We start from the raw sequence: 15,541 nt of genomic DNA on the forward strand, positions 1-15,541 counted from the left end.
TTAAACTAACAAAAGAAAAACCAAAGTAGGTTTATGGCAAAAGTGTTTCTTTCACTCATGCATTGCTATCATATTTCATAACATCTTCATGTTTGTTTTCACATAAAATTAATGTCTCCAAATAGTTATTGAGTAAAACCAATGCTCCAGATACCCCTGAAGCACCATCTCGTACGGGCGCCCTAGCCGAGGAGGCATTTAGCTGTGTGGCATTAGAACATGTAATATTGCAATATGCAATGCGCAATATTGATTATAACACCACATATTGCAGGTTTGGCCACGTTTGGAAAACTGTCTTACCCTCTGACTCAGTAATCCCACACTTAATACTGCCACTGCTGTCACTGTCACGATCATCACCACTGTCACATGCGACCACTATGTGGTAGGCATCGGGTTAAAAGCTTGCGGCAGTCAGCTAGTTATCTATCTCAATATCCATTCTCCACTTTTGTAACAAAAGAGGATGAAATGTGGACATTCCTCTATTTTTTCTGGACATAGTCGGCATTCTGTCCATTTCTCCAAGAACGGCAACATGAATTCTCATTCATGTAAGAACATCTGGGCCATCCTAAACCTCCTCAGGGTTTCCTGCAGTGTAGTTAGTACTCTAGTCTACCACATACGCTTTTGGGTGACTATTACGAAGTTTCCTGATGTAAGGAGTGTGTGTATGTGCATTCTCTTCTCAATGTCCTAAAACAGTACAGGTAGGAGATTATACACTTAAGCCTACAGTTAAGGGACATTGACACGGAAAACAGTAACAGCCAAATCACAGAAGATAAGAAAATGATTACCTTCATTGTGAGAGAATTATTCCAAGATTTTACAAGTTCAACAGCTCTTAGGTCTTGCCAACTAATGAAGTTGTGAAAATGATTTCCTGTTTTCCTAAGAATGATAAAAACGGTATTTTGAGACTCAGTATAAATCAGAGGCTATATTAAATAAAAGATCCGCCATAAGAGAAAACAAAATTAGAGGCCATACTGGATTCTCAAAGTATGATTTAATTAGATGGGGCTTGCTGAATGACTTTTTTATCTTATAAATCAAACACATTTTCTAACAATTATACTATGATACACTGTATGAAATTCTAGGCCAAATTCTAACGGAAAAGATATTCTTTTTGAAGCAGTACAATGTGCACACTTCTAAAACAAAAAAAAATTAATGAAAAGGCCTTTAAAGACTTGCTTATACACCTTAAAAAGCAAGAAGCCAATGCTTTCCCCCGTCATTGCACCTGATACACATAACCAGATCAAAACCTCTGTACCTACAGAAGAGCTGAAATATTGCCTAAACCTATTTCTACATCTCTCAACTGTATGACTGGCTTAGCCACTGGCAACCTACCGGGCTTATCAAAATGTGTCCAATAAAAAGAACTTTAACAACGTCTGGGTCGACACTGCAATATAAGTATAGAACTAAGAAATATAGTAGAAATAAACCATTTCCCTTTTTGGCTCCTGCAAATTCAACCACTGACATCTACTAATCTTCAACATCCAACTCAGACTTGAGTCTGAGTAGATAGAGTAGAGTAGAACTCTATTTCCAGGTGCCCTCCTGTGTGGGTTGACCACGTTCAATTTCCTAGACTGTCGCTTCCTCTACTTCTTAAACAGTCCATACTCAAGGGCATGTCCTCAACTTTATTAACCTGGAAACATTCTACTTCTGAAATTCTAACATTCCAATAATTAGTCGACACCTCTTGCTATTATTCCAGTTCTCTCAATCTTACTCTCTAAATGCCTTCCCTTCAACCTCACTGCACCTTTAACCCCTCAAACATTCCCTTTTCTTCCTACCAACCTCTCCCAGGCTTCCCTCCTTTCCTGCATGCTGTGACCTATCACAATTCCGACCCCTTGACTCTCTCTCTTTTCTAAAAATTGTGGTGAAATATACATAACATGAAATTTGCCATTTTAAGCATGTTTAAGTGCATACTTCAGTGGCATTAAGTACAGTTCACAATGTTCTATGTTACCATCGCCATTATTTCTAAACATTTGGGTTGTTTCCAGCTTCTTGCCACTGTGAATAATGCTGCTATGAACACTGCTATACCTGTTTGAGTCCCTGTTTCCAACCCCTTTGGGCATACGCCTAGGCTCAGAATTGCTGGGTCATGTGGTAAGCCTACTTTTTGAAGAACTGCCATACTTTTTCCCCACAGTGGCTGCACCGTTTTATATCCCCACCACCAGCATATAAGAGTTCCAGTGTTTCCACATCCTCACCAAATACCTGTCTTTTCTATTTTTTTAATTATAGTCGTCCCGGTGGGTGTGAAGTGATACCTCATTGTGGTTTTGATATGTGTTTCCCCAATGGCTGATGATATTGTACATCTTTCCACGTGCTTATTGACTATTTGTATATTATTTGAGTCCTCTGTCCATTTATGAGTTGGGTTATTTGGTTTTTTGCTGTTGAGCTTTATTTTTTGCTGTTGGTCTTTATTATTCTAAATACTAATTCTTTTTTAAAAAAAATTTTTATAATGTTATGTTAGTCACCATGCAGTACATCATTAGTTTTTGATGCAATGTTCCAAGATTCATTGTTTGCGTATAACACCCAGTGTTCCATGCAATATGTGCCCTCCTTAACACCCACCACCGGCCTATCCCAATCCCCCACCCCCCCCTCCCCTCTGAAGCTCTCAGTTTTGTTTCCCAGAGTCCATAGTCTCTCATGGTTCATTCCCCCTTCTGTTTGCCCCCCTTCATTCTTCCCTTCCTTCTCCTACTGATCTCCCTGTTATTTCTTATGTTCCATAAATGAGTGAAAACATACGATAATTGTCTTTCTCTGCTTGACTATATATATTCTATATATTAATTCTTTATCAAATACATGACTTGCAAATAAATATTTTCTACCATTCTGTGAGTTTTCTTTTCACTCTCTTAATAGTGTCCTCCCGCCCCCATTTTTCGCCTCTGTTAATGAGAATCACAGCATTCACTACATCACGAACATGTTACTTCTTTTTCCTTCAGTGATCCGTCACCATTATCATTAGTACAAATCAGAAGTGATTTTCCTATTTTCCTATAGATGAAATTACAAACCAAATACACCAAGATGCCCACCAAGATACACACCTTCCATATTACATGCTGTAGTTTCCAGAAATTTTACTGCACATTTAAGATATTAATAAGTTTTTCCAGATACATTTTTAAAATGCAAATTGCACACTCTGTCAAATTATTTCAACATGGCTTTATTTCTTGTTATTTATGATTAAATTTAGGGCAATTTTTATACTTTGGGGAATTCCAATAGTTAAGAAAATTAAAGAAAAATTAGTCATCAAAAATATGAAAATATCTTTAACAGTGTTTTCTGATGCATATAAGTTTTTGATATTGATGAAGCCCAATTTACCTATTTTTGATTTGTTTTGTTAGCCGTGCTTTTGGTGCCATTTAAGAAATCAATCCTATATCCATAACCATGAAAATTTTCCTCCATGCTTTCTTCTAAGAGTTTTGTAGTTTTATCTTTTTTTTTTTTTTAAAGATTTTATTTATTTATTCGACAGAGACAGAGACAGCCAGCGAGAGAGGGAACACAAGCAGGGGGAATGGGAGAGGAAGAAGCAGGCTCATAGCGGAAGAGCCTGATGTGGGGCTCGATCCCATAATGCCCAAATCACGCCCTAAGCCGAAGGCAGACGCTTAACCGCTGTGCCACCCAGGCGCCCCTTGTAGTTTTATCTTTTAAGTTTAGTCTTCAATTCATTTTTTAAGTTAATTTTTGTATATGGTGTAGGTAAGGGTCTACATTCATACTTTTGCATATGGACACCCAGTTTTCTCAGCATCATGTGTTGAAAAGATGGTTCTTTCTGCATTGCCTGGTCTTGGCAACCTTGTCAAAAATCAATTGACCATTGTGTCTGTTTCCTTGGGCTAACATAACAAAGCACCACAGACTGTGTGGCTTAAGACAGTAACAATTTATCGTCTCATAGTTCTGGAGGCTAGACGTCCAAAATCATGGTGTTGCCAGGGCTAACTCCCTCTGAAACCGGTAAGGGAATCCTTCTTTGCTTCATCTTAAACTTCTGGTGGTCTGCAGCAATCTTTGGCATTCCTTGGCTCATAGATGCATCACTCCGACCTTCCTCCTCCAGAGCATTCTCTGTGTGTCTGTCTTCACGTGGCCATCTTTGTATGAGGACACTAATCATACTGAATTACAGATCCACCTTATTGCATTATGACCTCATCCTAATCTAACTAATTACATCTGCAGTGACAAAGGTCAAATTTTGAGGTGCTGCTGTTGCTTCTGTTGGGTTATTTTTCCCCAATATCCCTTACTCCTAAGTGTAAGAATACTGAGTCAAAAGGTAAGACAATTTTCTAGCTCCTCTTATGTGGCCAAACCTGCAATATTTGATGTAATAACCAATACTGCATATTGTCTATTGTAATACTTTTAATGCCTTCTCAGCTAGGGTGCCTGTACCACATGGCGCTTTGGAGAGTGTCTGGAGTATTGGACATACTTGATAACTATTTGGAGACATTAATTTTATATGAAAACAAATATAAAATAAGACAGTACTACATGAGTGAAACACTTCAGCCATAATCTCACCCAGACTGATTTTTCTTTTTATTAGTTTAATATATAAAAATGCACCTTGGGGTACCTGGGTGGTTCAGTTGGTTAAGCATCTGCCTCGGCCTAACTCATCATCCCAGGGTTCTAGGATCGAGCTCCACGTCAGGCTTCCTGATAGGCAGGGAGCCTGCTTCTTCCTCTCCCCCCTTCTTGTGTTCTCTCTTGCTATCTCTCTCTCTCAAATAAGTAAATAAAATCTTTCAAAAAAATAAAAAGTAAAAATAAAAATAAAAATGCACCATGCTTTAGTAAATCGAAAGGCTGAGAACTGAGAGGTGCTGTTTACAGGAAAGACAGAGTAATTAGGAGTTGAAAGTGGTTATAATGTCATGACTCCTGAATTGTGTAGTTTTAAATAATACTATTTATATGTGCAATTTTATATCTTAATGTATAATTTTAGTTTTTAACAGATTAATTCATCGAATGTTCCTTAAACTGTGACTAATTTCTTCAGTCAGTGAGATGTTTAAAATTTATGCCTTTGAAAATAAATGTGATAACTCTAGAAATCTGATTTTCCCACTATCAGGGATTGCCGATTTTTCTTTGTTGAGAGTTGGAGTTGCCAGCTGTGACTTTGCCAAACTATTTTTGCAAAGTGTATATTCCTTGTTGTGTGTGATCACTGAACTTTTTACAACTTCTGTTACCTCTGTGATCAGCTAGTGACCTGACAAAGATTTTCTTAAATGTCTGGCTCCAAAAAAACCCCAAAAAGTGTTGGCCCTTTAAATCTTCCAGTAGACACGGCTTAAGCATGGAGCTTAGGTACGCATCTGTGCAGTCCTATAGGGCATGATCAAATCCACCAAAGCATACACACTCAAATTTTTGTAGGACAATGGAATCCCCGCTGCCTGCCCTGGCACCAGCCACTCACTCCAGGAATGTGAGCTGCTTTCCCCACACCTGGAGCAGGGCGGAAGAGTAAAGGATGATGGCCGGTTTGCACACACTCTTACCTGAGAATAGTAGCCTCTCTCTTCATTCAGCATCCCCTAGTTTTTATAAGGCCTGACTGGGTTCTAGAGTTCCAAAACAGTTTACTATAATCTCTCTTTGCAACTCAATGCTTGCTTTGACCAACCCTAAGATTCCTTCTCCATTATTCTGCACAATGTCACTCTTTACCCCTTATCTTTCAAGTTAACTATCTACCTTTCCAACACCTAACCTGGGCTCATTCCAGCTTTCTTCTGTGTCTACTTTCAATGCCAGAACTTTGTGAACTGATACCAATCCATATCTATGGAATACAAAATTGCCTATATTCTCAGAGTCACTTAAAACGATAAAGTTCTTTCTCTTGTCCCTCACCAGTTTCCTTCCCATGCCCCATAAATGGTACATCTTCATTTTCACCAGATTTCTTAAGCCCTAGGCCAGCACGGCCACCTGTTTCTCAAAGGAAGTAAGAACACAGGAATGACTTTCCTCAATTCCCCACTTCTTCCACTTCTCTTTTGGTTCAAAGGAAAAGCCTTCCGTCTCATGTCTCAGGCTGGCAGCTCCACCTGTACTCTCTATACCCATTCCTTCCTGACTCTTCCATCACTTCATTTCATCAATATTCCATCAACTCTCTGTTCCACACATGCTTAAATCTTCCAATTTTTTGAAACAGAACCAAAAAACATCTCTCCTGACCCAGGATGTCCCCTGCACCTAACTAAGTTCCTTCAACATTTCCTCATCACCTCCCATTACCTCAACTGAACACAATTCAAATGCAACTTAGATTTCTAATCATTCATGAAAATTACATTCACTATGGTACCACTGTTTTCCTAATTTCCAGATTTATAAGCTTCTTTTCAATTTGACTTGACCTTTCTGCAATATTGACTCCTAACAATCATTTCCTACCTAAAACTGCCACTTTCCTAAGCTTCCATGATATCATTGTGCTGTTTCTCCACCTACCTCTCTAAGTGTATGTTTCCTTGGCAGATTTTTCTTCCTTAGACTGCCATTTAAATGCTGGTATCTGCTGAGGGGTGCATCCTCGGCCCCCTTCTCTATTTAACTAGCTGCTCTCTCTAAAAACAAATCTGATCCACACCCATGAATGCAGTCACCACAGGACTACTCACCCAACTATATCTCTAGGGCCAGCCTCTCACTTAAGTTCCATCCCCTCACAAACAGCCACCTTCCACAGATCCCCTAAGTTTGCTCCATGCCATCTCAAATGCAACACGTCCACCCCAAGCCCGCCTCCCCTCTTCCTCAATGCGCCACAGCTGAGTTAATGGTATCTTTTAGTTGCTCTAGCCAAAAACTAGGAAGAAGGCGGTGGGGGAGGGGGTAATCCTAAATCCACAAAGGGATTCCATAACATCCCTCGAGTTTATACTTTAATGGGAGGGGGCAAATGAATAATTAATTAAAACTGTCATTTCACATAAGGATCATGCTATGAAACACTGGCATGGTAAAGCAATAGAGTGAAGTGGGAGTGGGGAATGTTTTCAGATGAGAGCAGAGACCTGAATAAACAACAGCCTTCAAAAAGACTTCTCAGACTTAGTCTCATTCCCCTTAAATCTACTCAGTTGCTTACTTACTACAGGAATAAGTCCTCTGAAGGAGAAATACAGACTGACCTGATTCAAGAATATTCTTTCTAAAATGTAAATTTGGTCACATTACTCTTCTCCTTAACAGCTTTTGATAGTTTCCCACTTCTTGTAAGAGACAAACTCCTTATCCTTCCTACAACAAATGGCTTTTCCTGGCCTGGGACCTTGCCTTCCTCTCCAGGTACATCTCAATCACTCAAAGATTTGAGTGCCTACTATGTGCCAGGTACTGTTCTAAGTGTGAAGGATCCAGTGAGAATAGGGCAGACGAAAATCCCAACATGGGACTTCTTACTCCGATGAGAGAAACGTAATAAATAAATATGCAAACACGTAAATACGAATTGTGGGTAATAAGTGATATGAAGAAAATAAAATGGTAAAGGGATGGGCAAATAAAATGGTCAGGGAAGGTCTCCTAGGAGAAATGATCTCTGCAGTGAGGTCTGAATGGTGAGAAAGAGGTAACTTCTCAGGTAAGAGAGCTCCAGATAGAGGGAGCAACAGGTGCAAAGCTGCTCGTAAAAAAAGTAGGAACCCGTGGGGAGTGTTCAAGAAACAAAGAGCAGGCCAGTGTGGCTGGAGCACAAAACAGAAGGAGGGGAGTGTGAGAGAGGTCAGTGTCAGGAAGGAGTCAGAACACTTGGGGGTGGTGCCTTCCCTATTTTATCCCTTGAATTCCACAGTACTGCTGATCCTTCAGACATACCATGCTCTTGCACCTACTGTTTTTGCCAGTGATTTGCTCTTTCCACTTAGAAAACTACTCATCCTACAAGGCCTGGCTCAAGTGACTCTGTAAAACCCTCCCTCATTCCGCCTTCTAAGCTATTCAGTGCCCCCCTTCAGCTCCTTCATTACCAGGTACACAGCAGTTCTACTGGGCAGATGTCTATCAGCCTGCACCCTAACTATCTAAGTTCACATCTGCATCTCCCACTGGACTGGGAGCCTCCTGAAGACATAGTCTATTTGCTTTCAGATTCTCACCCCCTTACCCAGACACCAAAGAAAATATTTGATAAATGAATGCTGCTACTAATGAGGACTATCAGACTGTGTTTGGTAGAAATGAAATCTATGCATATATGATTCTCTGATGCCATTCTACACACAATAGCATCTACTGACACTTAAATCTGATTTTTAATCACTGATTCATCAAACGCTTACACAGCAATTTGTGCCAGGAGCTGGGGACATAGCTATGAAGAGAGGGATATGGCATCTTTGCCCCTATGAATATATTCTCTACCAGGGAAACCAAAGAAATACTCAATTACTCAGTTGCTTACTTACTACAGGAATAAGTCTTCTGAAGGAGAAATACAGACTGCCATGAGTATACTTAACAGAGAGACCTTGCCCAGTGCAAGGGTCAGGAAAGCCTTCTTTGAGAAATGACAGTAGAATTGAGCTCTGAAGGATCAGTAGGAACAAACAAGGAGGCGGAACCGTCCTGACAAAATATATTACATGTTCAAAGGTTCTCAAACAGGATGAAGCATGATGTGTTAGATGCTAGAACAGCTGAAGAACAGGGACGGGGAGAAGATCTCAAGAGGAAAGTGACATCATTAATTCAAAACATGGTAGAGGACAATCTAGAATAATGATCTCAAGAAGTGGCATATATTCCAATATTCATTTAGCAGTGATTTGGGTTTGTTTTACCTCTGTCAACAATAAAAGGAGAAATGGAGGAAAAACATCATTAGCAATATCATAAATGAGTTGCCTTAAACTTCTCTAACACATTCTGCCATTCTGAGGCTCTTAATATATTTGTGTCATAAGTAATTGGTAAGAACCATTAACACAAGTATCAGATACTACAATAAAAGATATATTTGGTGCTGTGGGAACACAGACTCACTTGTATACTTGTATTGAGACTGTAAACTCCTTGAGGGCTGGTGTTCTTACTCATTTTCACATTCTGCTCTGCAGCCAGCACAGTGCCTTACTCCCTGTAAGTCCTCGAACAGTTACTGAGTGAATCGCAGTTTGCTTGCATGACTCATAGTTTATGCTACTAATTGGCACACACCCTGATCTGAGGTTAGCTGGCAGAAGCCTCCCTGAGAGACACAGAGATTGAAGAAACAAAACAGCTCAGATACTTCAGAACAAAAGGAATTTAAACAACCAAAATGGAGGAGAAATCATTTTATTTTAAGATGCAGGCTAAACACACCACTGATTACATATATTGAAAAAAATTTTTTAACCCGAAGAATATGAAGAAAAAAACGAGGACCAAGTTTCCTAGCATCTAAAGGAGGGGGAAAGAGAAAAAAAAAACAAAAACAAAGTCCAAAGTTTTAGACTTCCTAACAGCAACAACCAGGAAATAATGTTTGTCTGGTGAAGAGGACAGGACTACGGCCGTGACTGCAGAAGAAAACAGTGAGCGGGGGAGAGGAGGTGCTGGCCGGGACTGGAATGCACGGTACACGGTGCCAGGGTCCTGTGTGTCAGTCTTTCTCTAGAAAATGAGCAAGAAGTACTTCCTGCTGGCTCAGAGCCGTGGCCACTTCTGCGCCGTACCTCAGCTCTTTGTTGTGGAGCCCGTAGATCTGCCACCATTATGTGCTACAGTGGCTCACCAGGCCTCGGGGGCTTTATTTTAAGACTCCATTATTTTAAGGTAAAAAGAAGCACAAAGCCATGTGTGGGTGTTTGGGGGAAAATATCTAGTATTTCAGTTCCTACAAGCAAAGTTCTCAAAACTCGTGAAAGAATGCAAACATCTCAAAAAAGGACAGCCAAGGAAAAACTCACAATTAATTGTCTTAGGAAGAACTCTTAACCCTTCCGCAGGGACGCCACCACCAGTAAGTGAACAGTCTTAGAATCTGACTCTTCTATTTCTCCCAAAAGTAAGATATGGTCCTACTGCCACATAAAACTTTTGCTTCCTAACATTTTGACCTTCCTGTCATGAATGACCTGGTATCTAGGTTTTGATGAAAACAATCTCTATGGCCAATGACCTAATCTCCAAATCCAATAAAACACGACACTTCCCGTCAGTTATTTCCCTAGGAACACTCCCTTGCCCCTACTTCCATACCACCTACTTCCCAGATTTCGTGTTCGTCCCATCATGCCAGCTTTTTGCTTTCTGACCCCGTTTAAGTTGGAGGGAGGGGTGAATATTCATTGTCCAAATCTTCAGTCTTCTTTTCTTCTATCTATATAATCCCTATCAGAGAACACCCATTTTTCCAGACTCTGTCAATAATTCTCAACTGGGAATGATTCTGCCCCCCAGGGGACACTGGGCAACGTCTGGAGATGTTTTTGGTTGTCAGAACTGGGGGAGTGGAGTGTACTGGTATCTGGTGGGCAGAGGCCAGGGATGCTGCAAACACCCTACAATGCCCAGGACAGCCCCCAACAAGGAGTCATCTGGCCCAAAATGTCAACGGTGCCACTATTCAGAAACCCTGATCTACACAGATGACTTTAGTTCATTAATTCTTTCATCTGACAAATGTATCATCTATTTAAGACTTGCTGTGCCCAACACACTGGGAGGGAAGTTTGGGGAAGGCACAGGGGGGCTGTAGATGCAGGCAACCATGTGAGATACATCACACCTTGAAACAAAGAGCACCTTTCTAGAGGAAATGAGCCATGCCTTAGTTAAACCAGACAAACGTTCTAACCACCTCTGGGGTATCTCCACATTCACATGTCCCAAACCAAGTACTTGACCATATTCCCTTCTACCCACCCTCATCACCACCTAACTCACTTCTCCTCTAATGTTCTCTATAATTTCAATCATATCCCCCCAAACATCAAGGCCAGAAATATTGGTAAAGTTAAACTTCTTCCTCTTATCTAATACTGAAATAAAGGCCAAGACCTTGTGAATTCACCCGATTATGTTTTTTACACTTATCCCTACTGCGTATATCTGCTACTTTTCTCCCCCACTGCCCCATGCTCAAGATGCCCTTCAGAGCCTAGGGCTTTGTAACAAAGAAACAAATATACAGTTTTGTGGTTGTTATTGTTTTTAAAGAAACTCATGTTGGGTGCCTGGCTGGTTCAGTGCTCAAGTGTCTGCCTTCAGCTCAGGTCATGCATGATCCTGGAGTGCCAGGATCAAGCCCCACATTGGACTACCCTGCTCAGCGGGGAGTTTGCTTCTCCCTCTGTCCCTCACCCCATTCTCGTGCTCTGTCTCACTCTCTCTCTCTCTCTTTCAAATAAATAAATAAAATCTTAAAGAAAAGTTTAAAGAAACTCATGTTGAAGACAATATGGGTGTAGTGGAAAGAGCATGTTTGGGGTCAAAAAAGATAATTTGGAATCTTGGGTCTATTTATTAACTGAGTGGCCTTGAACCACTTACTTATTTCACTTAGCCCTGGTCTCTTTCTCTGTAAAAAAGACATAATACCTGAATAACAAGTTTGTTTGTTAGGATAACAGAACCTGAAATATCATAGATATTCACTATATGGTAGCCATTATATTATAATTGTGTTTATTCTACACATACCTCATACGCTGTAGGCACTTACTAAATTTGGAGTAGACTGAAAATATAAATCATAATTATAGAATTGTGTTCATGAAACTTTTTAGGCTCTCCTGAATCTTTTTCAATATAAGCTAATTTTTAAGATTTCAATCCATGCTTATTTGAAAAACTAACTCATGTCAAAAGAAAGGAATGGAGAATTTTAATGACAGCAACAATACTTTTTACTGTTATCATTTTATGTAAGTCAAGCCTAGATAATATGCAAGGAACGTATTTTAAAATGCCAGAAAGTAGGCCCACTTTCATCCCTCTTAACCAAGTAAAACTTCCATTAATTCACCAATTTAAAACTCTTCAAAAAGGTTTCACGGCAATGTAGCAATGTATTCACTGCGGTCTGAACCCAGCGACACAATGCTTATCACACAATGCACTTACTTGTTCCACGTAATAAAAGTTGCTCTCTGTGTTGAAATGCCAAGACCAACAACTTGATTCATCTCTATTCCTGCAGCTAAAAATAAAGATAGGTAAAACACATGTTTAAAAGCCAGTGAAGGTTTTCTTTACAATATTATAGTATGGGAAATAAATCATTCAATATAATCTTTAAGAAAAACATCTGGGTTTAGCATTTAGTAACATAACTGGAGCTAATAAAGGAAGCATTACTAAGATGATTTTGTAGTAATTTTTTACTTAAAGAGAAAAAGGTCATATTCTAATAATAACAGAATGGGCTTTTTGCTTTAAATGTTAAGAAAAAAGCAAACACTATTCAAAGTAAGTCGGATTGTATTTTCTTCTTGATAATACTAAAAGAATGATCCTAATTCAAGCAATGATCAACCTATGAAAATTAATAAAGGGCAACCTCTCTAAAATGCAGTCAGGGCCATACCACTGGGTCAATTACAGGAAGACCTATCAATTACAGACCCCAAGAGTAGAATCCTCTGCAGGAAAGAATTGGCAATTATAGTTCGTAACAGGAAAAGATGTACATCGCATCTCCTATAATAAATCTACTGCCCCAGCCAATGAAAAACCATCATTACCTCGAATTCTTGCTTTTCTCCAAGGGACTGTAGTTCAAAACAATCCTTCCCAACCTCTTGCTCCTTTTCCACAAAATAACATTCTTTTCCTTTGTTTGCTGGACTAGCCTATGGTTTTTGCCATAGCTTGCTTGTCCCAAATTGCTATTTCTGAATAAATCCCCCGTTGCCGGTATAACAATTTATTTTTAAGGTCACCACACCATAATAGAAGCTGGTTGATGCAATAAGGGAAAATTCCCAGGGAAAATAGTATAATTACTAAAGCTTAGATCTTATTTTCCTACAAACAGATGCAAAGATGCAAATAAAAACATGGTCTTTCTGGGGCGCCTGGGTGGCTCAGTTGGTTAAGCATCTGCCTTTGGTTCAGGTCATGATCCCAGGGTCCTCGCTATCTCTCTCTCTCTCTCTCTGTCAAATAAATAAACAAAATCTTTAAAAGAAAAAAAAACCATGGTCTTTCTGGTTCATAGTTCTTAAAATATAGCTACCCAAGTATTTTTTGTGGTATTCTTTTAGAAGAGCAATTTATCCCACTAGGAAAATTAGGGACAAATTTATTTGAGAACTGAGGAAGACACATCACTCCTACACAGTACACCCCTCAAAAATATTTAACCCGAATCTAATCATGGGGAAATGAATCCAGACAAACGCAAAATTCAGGACCGTCTAATAAACTGGTCTATACTTCTGAAAACTGTCAATGCCACGAATAACATACTCTAGATTAAAAGAAACTATAGACAGTTTGCTAAATGCAATGCCTCACCTTTGAATGGATTCTAATTGAAAAAAGCTATTAATAACTGAGATGAGAGGAATACTGAAGATTAAATATTAGACAATATTATTGTACTAATGTTAAATTTTCTCTGTGATATGTGCAGTGTGTTTATATAGGAGAATTCTCCTTTCCTTTGGAGATAATGATGAAGTATTTAGGGATAATAGGTTATGATGTCAAACCAACTCTTAAATGGGTCAAAAAAAGGAGTTTGTAAAGAATGTTAGAGGAAACACTGCTAAACATGTTTGAATTTGGGAAAAGGCATACAGGTGTTCCATGTACTATTCTTGCAGCTTTTTAAAATAAGTTTTGAAGTATATCAAACCAAAAAGGCAAGAAGGAGAAGCAACTGAGCCACAAAAACGAAGTAAAAGATCTTTTAGAATTCACATTTACAAGTCATCTTTGCCACATTCTTAAAGAAAGTTGCACAAAAAATGTCCTTAAAGAGCTAAGATTTCAGGCGTCTGGGTGGCTCAGTTGGTTAAGCATCTGCCTTCAGATCAGGTCCCCGCACTGGGCTCCTTGCTCAGAGGGGAGCCTGTCCCTCCTTCTGCCTCTGCTCCCCCTGCTTGTGCACACTCTCTCTCTGACAAAAAAAAAAAAAAAAAGAAAGTGCTAAGATTTCCCACCAGGGCTATGGCCAAGACAGTGCTTTGCATCAAGAGGCTACACAGAAATGAAGACAAAAACAAAAACTTGTTTAACAATAAAGGTAATTAGGGGCGCCTGGGTGGCTCAGTAGGTTAAGCATCTGCCTTTGGCTCAGGTTGCGAGCATGGAGCCCGGCAGGGAGCCTGCTTCTCCCTCTTCCTCTACTCCTCCCCCGTTTGTGCTCCCTCCCTCTCTCTCTTTCTCTCTCTCTTGAATGAGTAAATAAAATATTTTTTAAAAAGCAATAAAGGTAACACAGCTGTAAATTCCTGAGAGCAGGAACTGTGGGTTATAATTTTGTTTATAACCCTCTAGTATTTTGTACACAACAGGAAGTCAAATGAGCACTAGCTAGCCACAACCTGGAATGAAGAAGGAAAGTGAACCTTTATACTGTACTGAAAAAAGCTTTCAACGAGAGGACAGAGAGAGTTGCTGATACTTTTCCTTGACAAGGTGGTTAACTATAAACCACAGATGTCTGCTGAAAAATACTGGGAAATTTTACCCATTAAAATACTATGTGTGTAATTATAACTTAGGAAACCCACAAAATTCAACAGAGTGAGGAAAACTCTTACTACAAACAAAATATACTTAATTATTTTTATTTTTGCAAGTCTAATTACCTTTAACAGATTCTTTTATTACAGTCACAAACTGAAGCCAGAGAACATCGGGATCAATTTCAACCCGGCCAGCTTGAGGATAAAGACTTTCCAGCTATTCGGAAAAAGAAAATTTAGTAAAAACAACATTAGATCAAGTCAATAACATCTGGGTCTTAAAATTTTTTTAATGGTTAAAATGATCAACAACATGATTTCATTTATTACCTAATTCATTTTTATTCTTAAAATGAAAATTATGAAATAAAAAGTTTTCTCTAGTTCATGAGTTTAGAGAAAATTTTAGCTTTCTTTATTTTATCTTTACTTTCCAAGTTTTCTATAATGAAGATGTACTATTTTTTTAAGAAAAAAATTTTTTAAAAATTAAATAAAGCACCAAGTTCTGATTCAGACTCTGCTGGAGGAAGCACACTCCACCCTGTCTCTACCACTGAATGCCGAGATAAAACATGGACCGAAGGCACGTGAACTCTAAAAACTCTAAAAAGTCTACCATGGCAGGTAGATGGAGCAGGATAAGAATTCGAGTACTGGGGCACCTGGATGGCTCAGTCATTAAGCGTCTGCCTTCGGCTCAGGGTGTGGTCCCGGGGTTCTGGGATCGAGCCCCACATCGGGCTCCTCTGCTGGGAGCCTGCTTCTTC

The 15,541-nt window shown here is 39.4% G+C and overlaps 1 protein-coding gene across 3 annotated transcripts in view; it reads right to left on the bottom strand.

Annotated features, from left to right (window-relative positions):
- GK5 (glycerol kinase 5) overlaps positions 1-15,541 on the bottom strand; it is a 78,678-nt gene that overhangs the window by 55,072 nt on the left and 8,065 nt on the right. For all 3 annotated transcript variants that reach the window (XM_045791904.2, XM_045791903.2, XM_087870246.1), the window contains exons 2-4: positions 14,895-14,988; positions 12,199-12,274; positions 807-900 (exon numbers count right to left, since the gene is read on the bottom strand). In XM_045791904.2, the coding sequence (XP_045647860.1) occupies positions 807-900; positions 12,199-12,274; positions 14,895-14,988 (264 nt within the window). The remainder of the gene's footprint in view (positions 1-806; positions 901-12,198; positions 12,275-14,894; positions 14,989-15,541) is intronic.

This window comes from Ursus americanus, chromosome 20 (assembly GCF_024610735.1).
Source record: "Ursus americanus isolate L20-20 chromosome 20, mUrsAme1.1.p, whole genome shotgun sequence".
NCBI classification, from domain to species: Eukaryota; Metazoa; Chordata; class Mammalia; order Carnivora; family Ursidae; genus Ursus; species Ursus americanus.